This window comes from Osmia bicornis, chromosome 4 (genome assembly GCF_907164935.1).
Source record: "Osmia bicornis bicornis chromosome 4, iOsmBic2.1, whole genome shotgun sequence".
NCBI lineage: Eukaryota > Metazoa > Arthropoda > Insecta > Hymenoptera > Megachilidae > Osmia > Osmia bicornis.
The window spans coordinates 7,841,396-7,865,372 of record NC_060219.1 but is presented as its reverse complement, the minus strand read 5'-3'; the positions used below and the strand labels follow the sequence as shown (position 1 = coordinate 7,865,372).

The 23,977-nt window shown below is 38.6% G+C and overlaps 2 protein-coding genes across 3 annotated transcripts in view; one reads left to right on the top strand and one right to left on the bottom strand.

Annotated features, from left to right (window-relative positions):
- LOC114873998 (FK506-binding protein 2) overlaps positions 1 to 23,977 on the bottom strand; it is a 161,487-nt gene that overhangs the window by 67,104 nt on the left and 70,406 nt on the right. For both annotated transcript variants that reach the window (XM_029182848.2, XM_029182849.2), the window contains exon 3: positions 7,979 to 8,847. In XM_029182848.2, the coding sequence (XP_029038681.1) occupies positions 7,979 to 8,205 (227 nt within the window). In that variant the 5' untranslated portion in view covers positions 8,206 to 8,847. The remainder of the gene's footprint in view (positions 1 to 7,978; positions 8,848 to 23,977) is intronic.
- Positions 14,780 to 23,977, top strand: part of LOC114873996 (protein NDRG3) — a 77,792-nt gene continuing 68,594 nt past the window's right edge. Inside the window, exon 1 of the mRNA XM_046285535.1 lies at positions 14,780 to 14,881. Within this exon, the coding sequence (XP_046141491.1) occupies positions 14,844 to 14,881 (38 nt within the window). The 5' untranslated portion in view covers positions 14,780 to 14,843. The remainder of the gene's footprint in view (positions 14,882 to 23,977) is intronic.

Here is a 23,977-nt window from a genome sequence, read left to right as displayed (position 1 = left end):
GTGCGCAATCGGGTTAACGTGGACCGCAACAATCGTTATCAGATCTCCTTTTCATTCTGCTTATTATCGAATTATGAACGAAATTCACGTAAAATCTTGGAAAATATTTTCTACATTCAAAGAGTATTTAACTTATTACATCTCCTTCTATTATAAATAAAAGTATATGCCGATCATTGATTAAAGTAATTATTTACTTATAATAGTGTAATTATAATAAGGACTAGAAATATTTTTGCAAAATAAATAGGTAATAAAAAAAGAAATTTGTGATAATGAAGAGCACAGTAAAATGTTGTAAATATGCAACTTTGCTTATGAGTAATTCTCAAAAGCTTTAGAATCTAATACTGTACACATTAAATTTCTAATACAATATTTTTCCAATCTTCAGAGCTTCAAAACCGGTTGAATAAAAATCTCGTTAAAATTGCCTCAGCAATTCGAATCACGAACACAATCTTCATCGATAGTTAACGGCGCATTGCGAATTAGGTACGTACGTACGGCAATCTGACAACGTTTTGCATAATCGTGAACATTCCCGAAGACGAGCATCATATATGCGTTCAACGTACACACCCGTTCGCCCGGTAAAATAGAAAGAACCCGAGGAAACTGGAAAACGAACGACTGTGTGTTACAAACTGACGCAGACGTAGCCCCGATAAACCAGACCTCTAACCCGATATTCCTTCGAGAAGATAAGAAAATAAAAAGAAGGAGAACGCGACAATAAGGAAACGAAGGGGGACAAAGAATACGGGAACGTTTGTGGAATCGAAACAGTCAAATTCAAAGAGTTCTAATGTCCTTTTTGCAAGAACTCGAAGAAACGTTTCTTGATAGTTTTATTGTCAGAAAAATTTCCAACACCCTAGTAATTAATTGAGAGGGTACAAATTTATTTTGCGGTTCACTGAATATCATTGCAGCTGGACATCATTTACGGGGATCACGAAGCAAAGAGGAAGAATACCAACGAGGCAAGCGTCTTCTAGTCTGAACAACACTCGAGCAATCCGCGTCGCGGATTCCGCAGTGTTTTCTTTCTTTTCTTTTTTTCAACGACCGATCCACCGCGTACCTACCGTGATTTCCATTGGTGTCAACGACATTCACGGGTCGCATTCAACGCGTCGATTTAGAACACCTTCAGAAATGTATGTACCTACATCTCTGGCTTGGCTCGATGCGCGACGCGACACGCCTCGAGAGAAATACGCGAACGGGAGGAAGTGGAGCCGAGATAAACGAACGGGTGAGCAAGCGTGCCGAGCTGGCGAGGGTGAAACAACGGATGGAAAGAGTACATTAAAGCGTCGACATGGAGCGGAATATTCGCGGGACAAAAACCGTGCCGAACGACGGTTCGCTATGCCATGAGTACGTTTGAGCCGAAAAATTTTACGTTCAACCGGGAACACGGCTCGTGAGCGAGTGAATTAAGGTGGGCTTATGTTATCCGGTCAAACTCGGAACTATTCCACTTGGACGAAGATACTACATAGAGGTGACTGGACATCCAAGTGTCGGGTCGGGTCTGATGGAGCGACATCTCGAAAAAAATTTCCGACCTGAATTTTCGAATACCCGCACATCCCTGAGTTTTTAACAGCATCAGACATCATAGGACCATAAGATCATTAAGGGGTCACCGGTGACCGGCAGCGCAAATTACAAATCCCAGAATAATTAAAAGAAAATAACTGAAAAACATTATTTTAAATAATTTTGCTATTGTACAAATAACGTAAAATAGTAACTGGAAAGCTTAAAATTTGAAATTTGAAAAGTAACTATTCCTATTTTTAATAATTAAAGCTTCAATACAACCAACAACAAATTTCACTGTGGCGTTCAACGTGTTAAAATATATTTTAAAAAAGCAATTACGTAATTTAATTAACACTTCAGATCTTCGCACTTAAGTGTACACGTATGAAATGGTAGAGAGAACACTGGATTATCTTCTGTATTGATTATTGCAATCTTATCAATGAATGTTGAAAATACGTGATATTAGCTATCAGTGTTGGTAGATAAAAAATCAACAAATGAGTATCTAACACGACAAAGTCAAGGTTTTCGCCCATGGATAAAACCATCTACCAACAGCGGATGAAAGTAAAGGAACATGCGAGTATAGAACAATAAACAGGTACTCGATGCAACCACGAATAATGCCAAGACGCGAGATACACGGGGACATTACAGAGGAAATGGGACGAGTGGCAATCGACGAACGACTCGCATTCGAGATGAAAGTCTCGCGACGCTTTTAATCATCGCGCCAACTCGTCGTTGACTCGCTTTCCACCCACGCTGCAAAGTGGAAGCGTAGGAATTGAGCGCATCTTTGAAAAGAACGGTCTTCTTAAGGAAGATAGTTCGAGCAGTAAAATGGAGCAGAAAAACTTCTATAAACTCGCGATACCGAAGCTGTGTTCGGTAAAAAAGTACACCATTACCGACGTACCAGGCTACGGTAAATTCCCGAAGGGACAATCTTCTCTTTTAACCCCTAACGCTGCGGGTAGCGTATACATATACGCTCCTGAAAATGTAATCTTAATTCTAAAAAGAAATTTCTATCTGTTTTTCTCAACTAAATCGAAAAATTTGCACGATACGTTTTCTATCCACTTTTCTAACGTCGCGAATACGCTCGAGTACGCTTGCTGTCCGCCTCCGTCCAGTTCCTCATTCACTCGTATTTTCTCCAGGTTTGTTGACCACGCGAAACTACCGTGTTACCTGGAGTTTCGTTCAGCAAACGTTGCTCCGAAATGAGAAACTTAATCGCCGCGTGTAATTAGAGAATTAACAAGGCAGAAAATAACTCGCACGAGTCCACGGTTCCACACATGTGCGCCATGTAAGCGAAATGTTCAACGTGGCAGCTGATGTTTTATAGGGACAAATGAAATTCAAATTCGTGCTTGGAACATGCGAATGTTTCCTCGGTACCATGAATTCTGAAAAGGGTTAAGTTACTTTTTACCGTTATTCAAAATGGGGCAAATTGATTCCGTGCACTTTAATTTCAGCAATGTTATTTTATCGTGGACTAAACATCGTTTTGGAGCACTATTTCCTTTTCACCCTTATTTAATACGTTCAATTTCGAGTATTTATCGAAGAGTCATCATAAAATCTAACAGTTCACTTACGAAAATTTTCATACATCTCGCATGTAGGCTATTTTAATTAAAATAAAAATTCTAATTCTATGTTTTATTTTCCATTGTTAAAAATAAGACATACTCATCTATAAAAGTATTCTCAAACCTGTTTGGGCATACGGAATTCAGCTGTGGGGATCCGCATCTAGCTCTAATATAGAAATAATCGAAAGATTTCAATCTAAAGTACTTAGAAGTATAACAAAAGCTCCCTGGTTTGTTCCTAACAAACTGATCAGATATGACCTACAAATACCAACGATCAAAGAAGAGATAATAACATTTCTCAATAGATATAAGAATAGACTTACGCATGATCCAAATCACCTAGTTACAAATATACTTAAAGAAACTATCTCTAAAACATTGATATAAACCTTACACTAGTTTAAAACTTATCAGATCCTTATTTTATTCAAGAGCATCCCTTTTGTATGTAAGAGATATTGTAATAATTTAACAAATTTACTTATTGTCACTTTACGACAGATTGTAAATTAATACATTAATAAAAAAATAAAAAAAATTCTATGTTATTTGTCTCTGTAAATGGAACTGACACGTCTGATACATGGTTCATCGCCTCTTTCGTGACCCCCAAACGTGGCATTAACTTTTCCCGTCGCAGCATGTCCGCTTCTCGATTAACGGCACCAATAACGGCTACAGGAAACGATTTGGACGAGGCAAAACGGTTACCTCAGTCGGCTGTCATTATCGTTCCCTAACAACATCGCTGGAAGGTTTAACTAAAAAGAATGAAACGGAAGCAAAAATGAAACAACACTAAATTCTTGATTCAACTCATATAAAAATGACGCTGTATACTCGTTTTTTGAACACCTTATAGACATACGTACAATACAGAGAATCGATCGAAACAAATAGTTAGGCAACAGGTTAACGGTTAAGATCCCTTTGCCGTGTTCGAAATGACGACAGACAGTGGAGGAAGTTACACTTCGTTTCACCGGATATGATGCGTGCGAAAACGCATTCAAACGCGATCCACACAGGTAAAAGAATTCGCGAGTACAAAGGTAGATTCGTCTGCTCGACGCGTGCAATTTTTTACATTTTAATTAATGTGACCATCAAAGCGACACGGAGTAGAGCAGCTTCGAAATACTGATAAACAGGAGGAAAGAAAGGGAGAGGGAAACTCTGTGAAAGGCAAGTATAAAGCGGAACGTTCCGGGAAACTTTTAACGAGCGATGATTTCCAAATGATTATGAAAACACGAGCGGGACGACGTTTATCCGAACGCGATACAATTTCGCGCGATATTGCGGCCACAAAGGACTTTTCGTCGCTTATCCTGCTTATATTATAATATCGAACTTGAATGATACACGGTTCCGTGGGTTGCATAATCCGTGGTACAGCAGCGTTTGAAAACATATCTTTTCCTGTTAGACAGGATGTATCGTCCCTGGTAAACTTATTTCAATGAAAAATTTATCAAATAATGATAAAAGACAATTTTAATTATTCTTTTAAAATATAATAGAGTTGTGGGAGAACCCAAAGTTTAGGATACCCGACCCGATATTTCCACAAAGTAATATAAGAAAAAATAAAAAATATATTGTAAACAATTTTAAAAATTCCAAGAAATAAATAACTACATTTTATCGGTGCTTGAAAAAGAAAATCTAACTTCCATTAAGTATCTTAGAAGGAACAATGTATTTCCTTTGCAATATCATAATATGAATAATTACTTGACAAACAATCAAGCCCATTATAACACCCCGTGATCCATAGCTCTCCAACTGAATGACAAATCTAAATTCTTCGTTCACAGTCTGCTAAGCTTGCCTCTGGTTATTAATAGCGTGATATTTCGCTGACACAAACAGTCGTGTGATAATCCTGGTGCCATCGGCGTGGAGAAGAAAGTGCGATTATTTAATCTGTCAGGAATGAAGGTCGCAAGAACTCGCGATAACAGTCCTTGTTTACACACGAATATATTTAACGGCGAATAGAGAGACGGTTATCAGTTTCGCGGTGAAATAGGGCGGTTATCGGTTTCTCTAGCCAAACAGAATCAATTTCGTTTGCCTATTTCGAATGAAAAATTTCTATTTAAAATGCTCTTTATCGTAAGCATCGTTCATCTGAAAAGATAACTACATACATCGATCAACAAATTACATTTTCCATTAAAATCAAGGAGCAATTATTTCTGCAAACGACATCAAATAACGTAAGTAAATCGCCAAACATTCGAATCGCATGAGTTACTTCGTTGGAAAGATTTCTCGGGACCGATAATGAGTCAGAACTCTATTCTAAGGAACGGAAACACGCGTGTTCCACATTGTCGTAACGGAATCCATGGAACATGCTTTGGCAAGTAATTAAACTTTCTTATGTCGAGGCAAGACGTTGTGTTATGAGAAAAAATAACACAGAGATTTTCTACGAAAAACCTACAGGATAGAGTGTTCATTTGTTAATTTTAAGTAATATTATCTTTCATAAAATGAGCGTCAAAATTCAGGTGTCACCCGAATATAAGTGACATAGTAGCCAAGGGGTTAAATTCTAATGATGGTGATGTATTTGATCGCTCCAAGGTTTCCTAATTTCTGGGTACAGATAAATGGACGAACCATCTGTGATGAGTAGTTAGAATTTTAAGAAGGAAGATCGATGGTTTCGAGGAACTTTCCGTTTGAACGATCCAAAAACCCAAGCACGTCGCATGGAATGCCTACGACTTACGAGTGTTCCTACTTTAAACTATTCGAAACGCCTGCTCTACGTGACATCGGTGCTTGGTAATATTCGCTTTTAGATAAGGAACGCACGAATCGTGAATTGATTCTATCGAGAATATCAATTACTGTGGTGCAAGTTGTGATACAAATTGTGTACACACTCGAATGTATAATTTTGAAACGAAAGAATTTTATATATTAGAAGAATAATTTCTGAAGAAATAGAGGAAAATTTAGAAAATGAAAATAATATGAAATACAAAATTAAATTAGAATTCGCTGCCACAATACAAATTTCATATTAAAAATTTTATAATGGCAAAGAACTGCGAAATATATTAAAATAACGGTACAATCTTGCCAATAGCACATTTTTCTTAGCGGTGGTCACGCGTGACGCAGTTTAAACAAATTCATGGCCCAAATAAAAAGACAAGCGCCGGTCCCATGGGACCACCGTGACAGCGAAAGGGTTAATAAGAATTTCAATTTCTTTAAGCTTCTTATTATTGGGCTTAAAGATTCCACTGTATGTCAATACTATTGAAATCAGTATTCTGAATAATATAAGAAAGCAATCCTTCTCGAATGCAAACAACTTTTGTGACAAAAAGCAGAAACGATACTACGAGCAGTCCAATTATGTCGATAGGCAACTTTTTAATGACGCGAGAGATCCGCTTCTTTTTCTCGTGCCACTTGAATGAGCATGATGTAATTCGACGTATTTCTGCTATTGAGTGCGTTCTTGAACATTGGCCTTCTTTATCGTTAGGAATTAATTTTCAATACAGTGGCTAAAGAAATCTTGGCTAATACGACTAAGGAAACGATTAATTACGTTACTATATTAGAATTTGAAAAGAATAATAATAACAAAATTATAGTTAGAAGTTTTAAAATGTAGTTCTACTGCAACTAAGATCCAAGTATGTCATATTTGAATTGCAAGTTGCATCACGACTCGTTCTCGTTAGGCAAGGAGATAATACCGCAGTGAAAACAGCCGTGTATAATAAGACACGCTATAATTGCAATTATTCAAAAGACAATTGTTTCATTTGATAATGTTCACTGCCACGTATCAACGGCTCCTCAAATTTTATCTAATCAAATAATTATTAAAAATAAAAGGAAAAACTATAACTAATAATGCGAGGTAGCAAATTGAAAGTTTCCTTCGCGTGTTCCTTTACTGCAGTATTCAACACATTAAGTCCTCCCTTGATATCCCGCGCAAGAGTAATCATATTAACATGATTTTTATGGTATCGATCACCGCTAGCATTCTAGATTTTAAACGCATTAATTTCTTCTATCAACATATGTCACTCGATAAATCAAGTTGAGATGTAATCAACCGGAAAGAAGACATTCTATCCGACACGAAACAACGCAGTGAATAATAACGATCACTTTAAATTAATCGGGCGAGCGATTTCATAATTGCTAGCATCATATCAGCCTACGTGTAGGCAGTCAGATAACCCAGCATCTGAGTATGGTACACGTCATTGCTCCCAAACGAGTCTTTCAAAGTTAAAGCCTACTTTAGTAAGTACGTGTGACACAAAGAGCTGTTGAAATATTCGATGAAAAACGCGTGAAGAAGTGTCACTTGCAGCATGATTTTAAAACATACTATTTTGTTCATAAGTCATGGGACATTTATTAATTTAAGTTAAATACCCTCAATTTGAAATAAAATAATTATTTACCGATTCCAGGATAACTTCAAATATATTCAGAAATATTTTCCAAAATAGAGTTCAAATATTTTAATCAAACTCGTTGAATCGTTATCATATGTAAACATAGAAATATTTCGCGTGCAATACGACATGTGAAAGAAACAATAAACATTTAATGCTCCAAATTTATTCGAAAATTAAAATGTTTAGTTGTCCCATGACTTATGGGACGGAGTGTACGCCGCGGTCCAGTGACACGTGTACTCGAAACCTGACAAGAGATCCGACAAGCAGGAAGTCACACGGAGGGACACGCGCGGTATGCGCATCCTTTTATCACAGGTACGTCTGGTTAATTAAAACTCCACTGACCTTGAATCGAATTTGGTGCCATCCTGCAACGTGCCGGTGTAGTGCATAGTTAGCTGGTCACCGATCTTCGACTTGGCGTCGCACACCTCCGGTACGTACAGCTTCTCCACGTTGAAGGTCGACTGCGTTTGTTCGGCATCGGCGTGAACAAGAATGTTAGCGAACACCAGAAACACCGTACACGTCGCGAGCACGACACCCGCGTTGTTCAAGAAACGGACAGACATGTTTCGTTCGTACGTTCTCTGGCGAATGCTCGTGAGCAACTGAGTTGGTCTACCGCTCTGCTCCGACCAGCTACCATCGCTTCCCTCCCCTCAGCTCGGCTGCGCTGTACTTCGTTCCATGATCGGGTAAACTCGTTGGAAAAGGACGAGAAACACCGTGCCACCACATTGCGCCGTCTCATTGGCCCCGCGGAATATGTAGGTCTCTGCCTCGGCCTCTTTTTTCATCATCCCTTCCTATCTCTCTCCACTCTCAATCTCTCTTTCTCCTACTCGCACAGTTCTGTTGTCTTCGTAGCTTTCCTTTTTTCCCCTCCGTCTCGTTTTCACCTGTTCCACCTTACCTCCAAGCCTCGTCCTTTCTCCGTCACCCACGCAGCCGTAACCACCTTCCTTCTTCCTCCTCCTGTCTGTTCCGCGCTCCGGTTCTCCAGCGTCGACCTTCCTACCTTGTCCACCGTCGCGACCAGTCGTGGCTTCGTCACCGAGACGCTTCTTCCATTCCGGTTCTTTCTGTCCTCGAAATGCCGATCCGCGTTCTTTTCTCCAATCAGGTGACTCGTCTTCGATTTTTCGAAGGTCCCTTCGACGGACATTGGAGTGGGTAGATAGAAACCAAAGTGTTATTTCCTCTCGTGTTACCTGCAACAGAGAGATCGTTGAAATTAATGGAAAAAATTCGACTTTCAATATTGAACATGGAGAACAATGAAATGATAAAAGCTATGGCGAAACCTCAAAATCGTCTGGAAATGGATTTGTACTATTTGACACCTGGACTCATCGTTTCACACGATGTAGAGCAATTACGGTATTACCGCATAATGACGGTATTATTCAAAGCAGCGCTACATTATTTGGTAGCAGAGAGAGGATTATACGCGCCGATCGATTTAAGGGCGGAATAACGATGGTGATCGTTCTCTAAATAAATTACAAAATGATGAAAATGAGGACAGAAGGGTTTTCGGAATAAAGAAAGCAGCAAGCAATTTCCTGACTACAAATGAAAATATAGGAGTCTTTCAAATATGAAAGTATCATTACATTAAAAAATAATAAACTTCGTTTCCGATTCATTTTGTAAAAGAAGAGTATGGTGGAATAAACTTTAATCTACAAGAGCACTCAAGCTTTCTTTTAATTCTTTTTAAAAAAATTTCAGCCTTCATTTTGCAACGACTTCTGCATATCTAAGACGTCCGAGAAAAAAACAAACTATGTTGGCGTTTCTCTCCGTTGACAATCCTTTCAGCTACCAACCTCGCAATTAATTTCCCTTTACCTGTCTCGTTTTATTTACTCATTCCCTTGCAGCGGTGTTCCGTTTTTCAGCTCCGTTCAACTCTTTCAACCCTCATTCTTCGAAAGTAACCCTCTTTGTCTAAACCTTTCTCACCTCGTTAGCACTCGATGCTGAAGCTTTTGTTTAATCTTTTTACACATTTCCGCTCTTCTTGCGTTGTTCACCCTTGTGCGCAACAAATACCGTTCTGATGCATCTGTCCCCATCCCTTACTCCCTTTTCGATGCCCGTACCTCTCCTTTCACCCTTCTCTCCTTCACGCTGCTCATCGTCCTACTTTCTTCTTTCGTCGCTCGTGTCACAGCCGCAGTCAAGCGGATTGGAGCATCGCAATACGTCTCTTCTTGCATACGGTTCGGTGCAACTCTGCCAGCACCCTTCTTACAACCCTAACCGCCCTTTTTGCGAACGGACATATCTATTTGTCTGTCGTTTCATGAAAATTATTAATTATTACTTGCGAACACTTTGACTGATCAATACGACGAAGCTAACATTCGGAGACTTTAAACGTATCTGATGAAATTAACGAGCTTCCATATTCGAGAATTAAATATGACGATAAAGAAGAAGATTGAAGTTTTACGTTTCCGTGAAAAGGAACTTTCTTTTTTCATCAAATATTAGATTTAACGGTGGTTATTCCATTAACACACGTTTTCCAATTATCAGGAGTATCATTCTTTTATTTCCCTCCCCTTCCAAGCGTAGATCGTTTTTAATTACACGTCGAATTGTAAGGATTTCGCGGGATCCTGGGTTAAATTCAAACGTAGCTTGCAAAATTTTCCAACATCGTGCACCAGGTATCCAGCGATCGATCCTTTTTCCCATTTCTCTCGTCACCAGTGTATGAACTTTCTCCGGTGTCGTGGATAAATTTGCTAGACCACTGCAATTACAATGCTCCCAACTTTTTCCATAATTCTCGAAAATTCGGTTTACTCGAGAATCAATTTACATCGCGAACCGATCGTGCGGGTCGCGTCGTTTGAAACGCGATTTCAACGGGCATAAATACGTACGATTACAGAGGGAAAGAGTAAAGCGATGTCTTCTTTCGAGAGGCGCGAGAAGAAGTTATAATTTATACGGGAACGTGGCTCGTGGCTATGAAAGGAACGTCCGTAAAATATTTGCGGAAACGGGAAAAATGAAACTCCTTAATTCTGGCTGAGTAATTTAAAATGGAACGTAAGGTCGGGAAAAAGGGCCAGATTAAAGTTTTTCACTTTTCCGTTGAAATGTTTTCCGCTAAGGTATTCGGAGAATTCTTATAGAATTTTTTCATAAAATTATTTTTTGTTTATATTAATTTCCTTCGAGATGTTATTTTTGAAGATGTCAAATCTAGATCGTTAACAATGATCATTTTACTACCTACAAACTGAATGAATAAAATGAAAGTTCAAAAGCAGCGTAGATTTACGGTCCTTCAACTTGCGATTCGGAATATGGTACCTCACCACTAAAAAAGAAACAACCGCGCATCTTTGAGGTACGATATTCTGGTAGAACGTCGAGGTAGAAGAAGAATCATAGAACCCTCCGTGTCCACATTCGTTACACGACCACGGCACCATAGGGGACTTGGACCAAATTTGCGTCTAGAGCTCACAGAAATCTCGACGAGCCATGACTGCGATCGTGCTATCGTAACGCGTCTACATTCCGACTTCATGCATACAAATTATGTGATTTGTGGGAGATCCGGCCTTTTGAAACTTTCAAAGTCGATGGAACAAGGAACGCCGGCGTCGCGCTGCTCCGTGATCCACGGACAATCCTCCGGGAAGAGCATATCGAGGTCGATAGCGCTAAATCGAAGCCGGGAAAGCGAATGCCCACTGTGACGAGCGAGAAAGTTTTTCCCTCCTGCTGCCTCTACATTTCTCCTACTAACGTCACGACGATGATGACTCGATGCCGACGATTCGACGCTGACGACTTAACGTCAACTATTTGATTCTGACGTATGGAATGCTTGCGACTCCGCGCTGACAACTTGGCACTGACAAATGGAATGCTTGCAACTCGGCGCTGACGATTCGACGTTGACAATATGGAATCCTTGCAACTCGACGCTGACAATATAGAATGCTTACAACTCGACGCTGACATATGGGAAGCTTATGACTAAACGCTGACCACTCGACGCTTTGTCTTTTCTATTGTTGACAAACTCCCGAAAATACGCGGAAAAGCGACGTTAACTTAAACGGAAGCTTTATTTTCACAGAGTATATAACGTTCCCCCGGTAATAAGCTCATCCCTGTGAACAAGAGTTACGGGCACTAGCGGGGACGCTCGTTCATCCTGGTACACGCGTAACAATGTGCTCGGTCGAGCTTCAAATGGGACGTTACGTTTGGAAGAAATAGTAGAACGAGGGTTTGTCAAGGTTTCTTCCGTTCCTTAAATTTGTAGCATACGAAGAAACACCATAGCCGAAAGTGGAATGTACTTTACGAGTGTAAAGTTAAACGCCGATGTGACTCTATGACGAAATAGAATTGAATAAATTAACAACTTCGATCTGTCTGTTAATATTTAGATACTAACTATAAAAAATAAAATTGGGTAACATCAACAAATTATTCACGAATTTTTAGTTTATTGTCATGTCGTAGAATGCGAAAAGTTATCACAGGTCGACGACACAGGATGCAACATTCCTGCAGGAATAATTACGTCGTGAAATCAATGGAACCCCATAGAAATGGTGCAGTTTCGTCGGCTTGTGTAACGACGCTACCAACTAATCCCAAGCTTGGCTGCTTAACGCATGGAAATTAATAATGAGACAGAATGGAAATCCTGGAGCGATAAGCCCGGGATCTACATAACTCGGCTCGTGGATTACACGCCGGTGCCAGGGCGCGAATTAAACGAACGATCGAGAAACAAACATGGAACCGGTTCATTTAATCCGTCAGTGCAACTTGAAAATTTCTGAGTTTCCTGGTGATGATATGGGATCAGAGGAAATTAATTGTTTAATTACAACGAACGTTGCAAATCGTTTGAAGAAAATCTGAATTAGATATTCTAAATCTGATATTTTTATATTTTTAACTTTTTCTTTCTTTCAATTATTCGATTACCTGAATTTATGCAAAATGCCGACCTATACACAAAGTCTAACTAAGGGGAGAATGAAAATTTTTTTACCTTTGCCCCTTTTCATTGAGATTAAGTGTTATTTAATTTTATTTAGAATAAATAAATTTTAATTCAGTCCTACCTCTCCACCACTCAACATGCTAAACTGCCAATATCGAAGAATATTATCTTTTAGTTCTTTAAATTATAACATTCGTGTGTCTACTTCATTTCACAAATCGGAGAAGACACTATTGTATATTTTCCTATCGTTAAAAAAGCAAGGGACAGTATTAGGCAAATAATAATGGTTCACAGGCCATTGCTCGTCTCGTCTTGAAATCTCGGCAGGCAGCGAGGGGTGCATCGGGAAGCAAACTCTCACGCCAAAGGAAAATTTTGTATTGCCGTCACGTCGTCGTTGTTATACGAATGTATATCTACCGTGTACCGTTCGATTTACTGCGGACCCACTGTTGTCCCGTGGTCCCGATATTGATAGTAACGAAAACGCAAATAGACCGATTTGTTCTATTTATTGTGAATATCGAGCATTGGCCGTGAAATTTGAAAAATCTATCGAAACCGCAACATACGGGTTACCCTCCGACGTGAAATTCGAACAACCTGATTTTATCACTACAGCTTTGGCAAATATTTTGAAACAACAAACAGTATGTATGTAGTTCGAAGCTACGCTCAAATATTTCTCGTTCGATTTTCATTGTTTTCTTTATCGCTCGTTACCTTGTTTCCTTATGTAGTTTATCGAGACAAAAAAAATCATTTTACCAAGAAGATCGTTTTACAATTTACCGAACTTGGGAAAACATAGTGTTCAATAAAAGTTAATGAGAATTTTTTCATTTTTATAAAATAGTAGGTACCATTGGTGCAATATTGAGTGACACTCTTAAACTATTAATTAATTCGGTGCCTTTTTTTCCTTAAATTGAAGATTTCTTTTTAAATAGTCATGGTAATTCTAATTATTGAAATAATCATTATCGTTTCTTAATTCCCACGCCACTTTTCAAGTCCACAGAAGTGCGGGAAAATATTCAAATTTAAAATAGCAATACTAAATATACCGAATTAATTTGCGCAGTTAATAAAACTACTAAATTAGGAGTGATCACAATTCATCCGAAAAATCAATGTTTTCTAATCAAACTATAGTAATCTTTCGATAAGGCTACATGAAAATTAGTGTTATTATCTGAGCACTCGAAAGAAGAGCAGTTCCCTGCAGACAATATTACAGGGCATTGCTAAAGAGAATCCAATACCGCGATCACGCGAGTAACTACGATGACCATCGTTAATGGTTGACTTTGCAGCAACGCGTGGATCGATATTACTTGTATTCCGAAAGTGAAACAGGGATATACGAGAGAATGGTCGCGAAAGGCTGATCTCACGAACGCTTAAACGGCAAATGGGCCGAGCTTAATGGCGGCTCGTTTCCATTGGGCACCGGTACTCGGTTAAACGCGCGTAGTTTCGACAGGAAAGCTCGAAAGCACGAGCGCACGTAACGCGAGCTTCAGCCAGTTTGAATGCCGGAGATAACTAAACTGGTAGCCCTGTTCGCGGACGAGTTCTGGGTTAAGGGAAACACTATGGTATGTATTCCTATGAGATTGTTCGCCGAAAGGTATCATCGCGTTACATATCAGAAACTCGAGAAGGACAGGAGACGTGATAAGCACGGCGTGTTTGATGATTAACAGGATTAAAGAAGCATCACCCCGTCGTACGCGGACGATTAAAAAGGATTCAAGCTTTTATTACTCGAGATAAAACACGAAACTCCCTCGTCTCTGATTGTCAGCGAGCAATGAGCTAGCTTGCAAAACAATCGTAAAAAGTAAAATCCGCTTCCAACGATACTGGTGAACGCTCAAAGTCGCGATAATCCAAGGTAAGTAGAGGACAGAGAATCCTCTCATCTCGTTTCGTCGAAAGCATCGAAATTTTCCTATTCCGTCCACGTGTTCATCACGTCAAAGATTTTATCGTCTCGTCAGTGACTGTCGAGCGAACGCGACAGACGGTGACTTGCTCGTCGTTGACACACTTCTGCGACCTCGATACAGTTCGATGAGAATTCGGCAACGTTTTCGACGCGCGTCATGATCGATTTACTCTTCACCCCGTCTCTGACAATTCGAACGAAGAGTTTCAAGAATTTAACCGGAGGTGATTCGCCATCGAGCGGGGGACGACATGGGGGACTGCTCGATTGCCAGAATTTCCAACTCGAGGTATGTTTGAAATGTCTTGGAAAAGGTTTAGATATTTTATTCGCGGCGACAGCGAGCGGTCACGTCTTTAAAACGTCTTGCCGAAACTTCCGACCGATATTTTGCGAACGATACTGTTTTCAAACGATACTGAATTCAGACGATCTGGGAGTAAATTCGTGAACGATATATTGAAAATTCTCAGTGAAATGATTTTTGGGAGACTTCTGTTTTTGAATCGATGGAAGTTTTATCTTGATTTAAGGAAATAAATTGAAGACTTGGCCTGAATTTTGAAAGAAAATTGATTAAAACTATTTAAGCAATCACAGCAAAATATTGAAAATTGATGAAGAATTTGCAGAATTAAATTTTTATTAGAAAGCAAAAGTGTGAAAAACTATAGAAATGAAGAATCTGATTCATAAGCTCGCTATCAATGATTTAACAATTCCTAATTCTGTAAATATTTTTCCAAAGTTGTTATAAATACCTTAAATTTTTCAATTATTTTCAATTGCATCAAAGTTTTCAATTGTGTAGAATTATCGAATTCACTTATCTATTAAAGGCAGATTGGCATCGATCATCGGATAGCGATGCTACGAAGTGAACGTGTTAAGCATCGAACGATCGCGTTAATGAACAGCCGAAAATTAGAGTCCCGCTCGGGATGGTGCGGGACTTATGGAAATGACCAAGTATCATATCGATCGGGCGTAATTCTTGAGAGAAGGCAAGCTTTGAAATTTGTGCGGTGGCCCGCGGGAATGCGGATCTATTTGGATCGCTAATTTCGCCAGTTAATTTTAGCTGGGCTAACCATAGTAATGGAGTTTGCGGTGTTGGCCAAGCTTCTCATCCGTTATCGATAACGTCGATGGCTGAGCTCCGTGTACCGGATGTCAGAGGGAATTGGACGTGTACCGAACACGTTTGAAATTCCAACGGAAAGTTTGGGAAACCATTTGGCATTCCTAGTTCGAACAATCGGCTACTTCCGACGCGGTCAAGTGCTCGTGTTTCTCCGCATTTCCCACACCAAGAACACGTGTTCCCCGCTAACTCGATCGAATTACCAAGTTTTCATTCTCGTTTCTTTAATCAACCTCTTTTTATCCATTGCCATTTCTTCTGTAACCATCAAAATTGACCTTCGAACTCATAACATTAGGCACTTTTTAATTACAGACAGATTAGTTTACGTGCACCTCGATAAGATGGATCCGTACTTTTCTTATTGTCTCTAGTGATAACGAAGAACAAGTGACGGTGTAGAATTTCTAGAGCAGGAACGAGCATCAGGGCAATCTCTAACTGTGATTACATTCATTGTAACCCAAACAAACAAGAACATTGTGTGCTTAAGTAGATGATACAATGCAACAAAGACCAAGCGTCTGACACACGCTGTTCAATCTACTTAAGCATCTCAAACAATACGCTGTTGTTTGCTTGAATTATGTATGCATGTATCATGTTATTGTATTTCAAGTATCCGTTGCTTAGTTTCGTTCGAAAATAGAAGAAATTTTATGAAACCTTATTATTCTACTGATGGAGGTTGATTTTGAAATTTTGAGAAGTTGATAAAATTACACTGTTTCCTTTTTTCAAATTGAGATTTAACCGGATATTCAAAGCACGTTTTATATCGGTCAGCGAACAGCCATTAAACGAGCAACGTCGAATCTTCTCCTGTACCAACTTTCACAGCGTGTATGTTCGCCTTTTTGGGTCAACTCATCCTCTTACATCTTCTGAAATTTGCTTTCTTTTCACTTTCGGAATTTTAATCGCATCGTTATTTACATCAGCATTGCGGGGTTAAATTTGTTGTCTTTGACGAAGTTCATATATTCTAGCTTTCTTGGAAATATATAATTCTAATCTTCCGATGAAAACGAATGTAATTCAGGTCATCGTTTACACCTGTTACTCGTGTGAAAGAGAAAACACGTCGGACTACTTCCTGCTCCTAAATTACAATCAAAGTCATTACCATTCAGAGCGAATAATATTTGCAACGATACGAAAGAAATCGCGTAGAACAATGAAAATTCATTGAGTTTTCATTATTGTTCTCATAAGCATGCGTATTACCTCGATGAAACAACTATTGATTTTACCGGCGAAATGAAAATTTTTTCTTAAACTTTTTAATGAGTCTTCTGCCGCTACTCAAATTTCACTTCTGTTTCGTCGAAAATAAATACAGAAAATAGTGAAACATTTCGTTGAAAAATTCCGAATAAAATTAACAGAATCAAACGAATTTAATGCAATTCGAAAAAAAATAGTTCTGGAAATTAAAGTACTTTGAATCGTGAAGTATATTATTATAATAATTTTGTTAGTAATTTTATCTGCTTAAAATAATAAATTGAATAATAATCTCCCGATATTTGCAAAATCTTTCAAAATTATTCAACGAGAATTCGATGTTTCTTCGACAAAAGCATTTCACAGCGAACAGGAAGAGAAATAGTCGAATAAAAATGGAGTTCTGTCGTGAGAATCGCGAACGTCCAGTGTCTTCCGATCGTGTGCGAATATTCCGGGACATAGTTAGGAGCGTGGTCATGTCTTGGCAGACGACTGAACTTATCCCGGGTAGATTCTTCCTTTGTCAACGATTCTTCCTGTTACATTTCCCGTGAAAAATCTACCACTTGGATATAAGTCACGCTCGGCTGGCGAACATAACGAAATCACTTTTTCATCTGGTTACCCGGGTGATTAATGAATATCCCTGGGAGACGTTATCTTTCTTAATCGTTGCACCTTCGTCGAAACAATGACTGTAGCCGTGCTGATTTGTAGCTTTCTGTCCGCACGTGGAAACGTATTATTCAACGTGTGAATACCGCAGGGAATGAGAAATTGGTACAGTAAAAAATTACCTCGTCCAATGAATTTTTTTCACTTTAACACTAGATTAGTTATGTACTAGAGTTGATGTCATTAATTATACATAAATTATCGAAGTATATTAACGAATCGATAATATTTAATGTAAAATTTCAACAATTTCATCGAAAGTATCAGATTCCTGACACCTGATGATTCCTCTTGGTATTTTTATTGAACAATTTATACAGACTTTGTTAAAGTATCACATTTCCTTCTCCTCCTGTTACCATAGATCTTGTTCAGTGAAAGGCCTTTGAACGTTTTACTATCGAATATTGTGAAATAATTTCTTGCTCGGTTGCTCTCTTTGATAGCCGATCGTGTAATCTTCACAGCTGGTAAGTCGTTGCGTCAAGAATGCTTTGAATGCTGTGTTAAATCGATCAGTTTGATTGAAAAGCGAGATCATGCGTGTTATCTACGCGAAAGAAGGAAACAAATGCGGAATGATTTTGAACATTCAGAGCCTAGACTTAAAACTTCATATTTACCTTTGATTAATACCTTCTAAATAAAATATTAGAAATTTACAATGTACGCAATGTAATTAATTTAGTACAAATAAAGATATTTCATGTGTGTACAGTGTCTTGTTTAAAAGTGCTTCGTCTTCAAAGGGTTAAAGTGGGTACTGTTGCAAAATTAGAAAGTCATAGGTACGGTGTGTGTTTAGAAGGTAAAAAAGAATTCGGAACACGCGATGAATCTGAACAAAAAAACGCTTCATAGGCATGAATAACGGTTCATTAAAGGCCGAATAGTTTCGAAAGGTTGATGACTGGCAAGAATGCGTAGTGTGCTCGATACGAGGAGTTCTGTTTCGTTGGAATGAAGCATTACAGTGCATCATTTATCTTGTTACCAAAAACTTATAATTACAAGCACCAGAAAGAGTAAAAGTATATTGAAGATAATATCAAGTATATAAGGAGAGGAAAATTTCTGAAAATCCTAATTTTAGAAGGAAAATAAAGCTCGGAGAAAGAGAAGCCTTAGCGGAAGGCCAAGAACCCCGGATATAGCTATTGTCCCTGGAGAAGCCCACCATGCTCGATACTGTACAATCTCTCAAAGCTCCATCCTCGTCGTGCGTAGAAAGTTTTCCAGAGGTCAACTTTCACCGTTCGAAACCTGTTCGAGAAAGGAAGATGCGTCAACGTAAAAATTGAAACCGCATCTTTGATACAGGAAAAACATTCCAAGTCACCGTTTGAATAGAAATTTCCTTACTAATAAATTTTCTACTTCGTTCCATCGAATCGATCATAGAAGAAAATAGAAAGAATATCCTAGAAAAATCTATTGAAACATGAAAAGTTTCACCGCATATGACTGAAATTTGCACCATCATAAAACCTTAATATCGAACGATACGGCTGTTCCTTTTCACCATGGCATTATTCAGAAAACTTTACCTATATCGCACCCTATGTGTGATCCCCGTACTTAGAAACTTTCCCCCGATAAAATTACCTTTCCATCGTAAAAGTACGGAAGGCGTCAAATTCATCTGCTCTGCCTATCTAAAAGTTTCACAAACGCGTTTCGAACGCACTTCGGCAAACGGCGAACGTGTGAGACCGGATACGTGAAACTGACACCGGGTCATAGGGAATTAATTAGTGTTCGTCTGTCTAGCCATTGACGGGTTCCTCGTTAACCGAATGCAAAGGTACACGATCGACGAGGATCGATCTAATTAGATGATACCATTCGACCGTATCGACGTGTTTCTCGCTAGTTTTTCCCTAACGCTTTTCACCAGCGACACACGCACGACCCTCTTTTTTTTCCATAGATTTTCGCTTCGCTGACCGTGGCTGTCTCTTTCGCGTGCACATACAGAAAATATTCAATGGCGGATGAGGAAAAAGGAAGAAAATGGAAGCTCGCGTCTCTGCCGGGAACATCAAGTGGTCGTCCCGTCGTGGCTTTTTCAGCAATAAAAATCCTCGTTTCTCGTTCGTTCTTTTCTTCTGGCCCCAGCGAGAAACTGGAAGTCGTATTTCAACGTTTTCATCGATATCAATGCGGTCCGACAGACGAACTGCAATCATCAGTCCCCATAAACCAGTTACCGAGATGCTTTTAAAACACGACATTCAAGCGGGATATTATTTCGGTAGGATGGATCGCCTTTGTACTTTTCGACCATCCTACTGATAAGGGGGTTTGGTTCAGTTTTTAATTGATTCAAGTGGAAAAAAAATACGCTCTTTCAATTTACAGAGCTACTAATTGATTACTGTAGTCGTTATGAAAATTACAAACAGTGTACTGCTAAAGCTAACAAGATATAACTGCGTGTGTATTTTGTCAACGTTCATTTGAAATTCGAGGTAGAACGAGCCGCGATATTAACAAACTTGTTTAAAAATGTAAACGCACCGTACGAAACATGTTTGAACACGGGAAATGGATATTGAGAACAAGTATCAAAGAAACGAGTTCGATTGAAACTTCAACAGAACGATATCCGCGAAAAGCACACGATATCCCGTGTGCGTAGCTTACTTTACAGCGAAAGAGCTATTCTGCTATAAATTACTGGGATATAATGTTAGCTGGTATTAATTAGAGACGAGCAGTGGAGGGACGATCATAATGTCCTATATAACTTCCACGTATGATATTTTCATAATTGGATGGAACGTTTGGGATTACAAAGGGAAAAGTTGATTATATTTTGATGCAACATATTGTTTGCACTGGAATCTCGATGAAATTTCCAGTTTTATTACTTTCATGGAATTATTTGGATATTGGAATAATGCAAACTTTTGATGTAATATAAACGAGGAAAATTGTGTTCACGTAAAATAATAAATGTCATTATGAAATCTTTGATGATTCATCAGCACGGGCGAATTGGCCATCGAGAATTAGGGGTAATTGCCTAGTAGGAATTTAGGGCCCAATTCTCTACCCTCCCTATTTTCTTACTCTACTAAACCGTAAGAGAAGGTTTTCTACTACCTACTACTTTTTTATGTTATTTTCTCTTGTCATCGATCGCATCGAATTACTGCACAATTCACATTTGTAGCGCTAGGGGCTAATTAATGGTGGAAAGGCAGAGTAATAATAGCCGGGACCGTTGTGTCGCTTGCCGAGAGGACTTTGGCCATGCCTGGCCTAATTAATTAAAATTAGGGCACGTATTATACAAGAAGGCTCTCACTAATCTGCCGAAAAAAAAATTAAGTGCTAGTCCACCTTTGTCCTCCATTTATAAAAGAATGAATTATTACTATGTTATGATACCTTCGATATCATACAATTTCTCAAAATAAAGTTTTAAAGATGTTTCAATGTTCCTTTTTCGTGAATCACCCTTGTATACAGGGAATATATGTTATTCAGCTGTATGGAATTTGCACTGACAACCTCAACCGGAAAGTTTAGAAGTCTGACGATTGATATTGGATTGCGGTAAAGATATTGATGCACTGTTGGCCGCGCGAATTTGTATCGAAGTTGTTGCTTCATTTCCGTTGCGGGTAGGTGATAAATATTGAACGCGTTACGGTACAGATATCACTGATTAAAGCTATAATCATGATATTTACGTTATCGATCAGACAAACAGTTTGATTTGCTGCGCTATGTCGAAAGGATATTAAATGTCTCATTTCACGGGTATATGTAATTACGCCAACGAACGAGTATAAATTCATTCCAAACTGAAGATACTTTATGAAACAAAATTTTGCTCGCATTTCGACGCGTGAAAATTTCATTAAAAACAATTCTGTTTAATTTTACGATATCACAGTATTAAGCATTATATTCATTTTCTGAAATTTTCGAAAATATTTCTAATTTAAATTCTTAATAAAAGGGTTAATTAATCTTCCTGACCCCTCTTAATTGCGCTACTGCTATTAGCAGCGAGACACCTTAATATCTACCACTACCCAATTATCAAATAAAGAAAAAACTTATTTCATGAAAAATGTGTCTACAATCGTAAAAGAATACGTTAAATACCTATTTGTATCTCGAATAAAAATACCGAGGGAACCTATTAAAACAAACCCATTATCGAAACACTGTGGAATTATATCGTTCTACGTAACATTAGATGGCTACTTCAGTTAGAATCGTTAGACCGTGTAAGCATAGCGGTGTAAGAGCTTTTTGCGTAGCAAAGTACACCAAGATGAGGACAATAATGCGATTTATCGGCTCTCTCTGGCTGCTTCTTCAAGAGGTCGCTGATCTATAATCTGGTATACCAAGCCGGCCCGCATGTGTACCTCTACAGTGCTATGCAAACGAAACGTCCACCTCAAATTTACATTCTTTCGATATAGTAACACACTTTTTTTATTTATAGCAGTTCATGAGGCTTTAGTTTCCATTTTTCTTTTTTATTTTAACAGCCTTAAGCCAATAGCTATAATTTTGTGAATTTTTTATGAAAATTCTAATTAATATTTCAAACATATCTAAACATAAAAATAAGAATACCCTTTTAAGAAAACCATCAAGTAACAAATGTATCGACTGTTTCCAAGACTGTCATGAGCTTGCACAGATTGGACATTTCATGTCACCGGTGTAAGCGTCAAGGGGTTGCAAGAAAAGAGAGAAAAAATAATGACTGGAGGAAAATGTTGTCTGTTCAGCTGACAAAATATTAATTAAAAATACTAACAAGTGGTTCTCTAATCGGGAATTGGACAGATGTTTGAGAATGCCGTTGTACCCTAAACAAGGGCAAAAAGCCGAACGAACAAAGTGAGGACCAAAAACTCTTTTTTAATCAAAAAAGTTTGGAACGACGTTGGAACAGCGATGACGGTTTAATTGCATGCGGTGCAACAGAAAGTTTGGTCGAACAATAAAACGGAGAAAACGCGACACGTGAATGAAGATTTTTATTAAAATTCTGACAACAACAGATCGTCGAATGGGTTCCAGAATAACGGACAGAAACGAAACAAAACTTCAATATACGCGCGGTATGTAGCCTCGAATGAAAATAAATTTTGATAGAAATGAACGGACAGAAAGGGAATGAAGGAATGTAAGAATAATACTCGATAGGAATGCAAAGCGATCGGTAATTTCAGCGAAAGAAATAGTAACTCTATGCTTCCTCTATGTACTTTCGTTTGAAGTTGAAATGTTTGCTGCAGGCGTTTTTGAATCAGAAGATTTACATACCTTCAGAATCCTTTAAACGGGGGCAAGAAATTCATCTCTTCTAACGCGAGAAGTTACCAGCAAACTTCATCAAAATGAAGCCTCGATTGAAGATTAAATCCAATTAACCCTTTAGTGGCAGAGCACTTCAACTGTGAAAACCGTCCGCTGTGTGCAGGATAATTGCGAATTGGTCGTTAAGACGTAATATTATATTAAAGCTCGAGTTAAATGTTTTACACAAAAGTAATTGTGTTACAGAAAATTAAATACGGCATAGTCCATAGACGTGTCGTTATAATTGAAAAGACAAGGAATTAATTTTCTGTAAAGGTGTGCGAGAACTCGAAAATTTCAAGTACTCGATACTCGGGTCAAGTCGAGCCGAACACACCTCTGCTTTTCTGAAACATTTATGTCCACAACGGTGAAACAGGCTAGAAGTATCTAAAAACATTGACTAATTTTGTAAAAAGAAGGCGTCGATAGTTTCCCTTGTCGCAATACTTGTGCGACTCTCTATACTGTGTTTGCGTTAATAAGCAAACAGGCATGAAGTAAATGGACGAAAACTGGTGGTTCGGCTGAGAACAGTAACGTTAATAAACTAACCACTGGTTACTCGGCGTTATTAATAATGTCCGTTAGACCTGAGCAGCATGGTCGGTACGCTTCGAGGAGCGTTATTATGTACAACGAAAATCGAACAATACACGATCGGTCGAAGATTCAGTGACCGCCTCGATTATACGTTAACAGCGGCCGCGCATTTCCGAGGCAATTAAACGCTCGCCTCGCAAAGTGTCGTCAATATTAAATTAGAATCGCATCGCGCGAACACGCGTAAATTATCGGATTAAACTAAACGTTAAATTAATTAATTCGAACGGACGCTATAACCGCTTTGATACTGTTTTAATTAATTTACTAGGTGCGAGCAGCTATCAAGGATTCAGAAAAATAATCGTGTTACTTGAAAATTAAATTTATCCCCTGATATTCAGCCCAAAATGGAGCATTACAACTCATAATTCAGAATTTTATAGTTTCCAG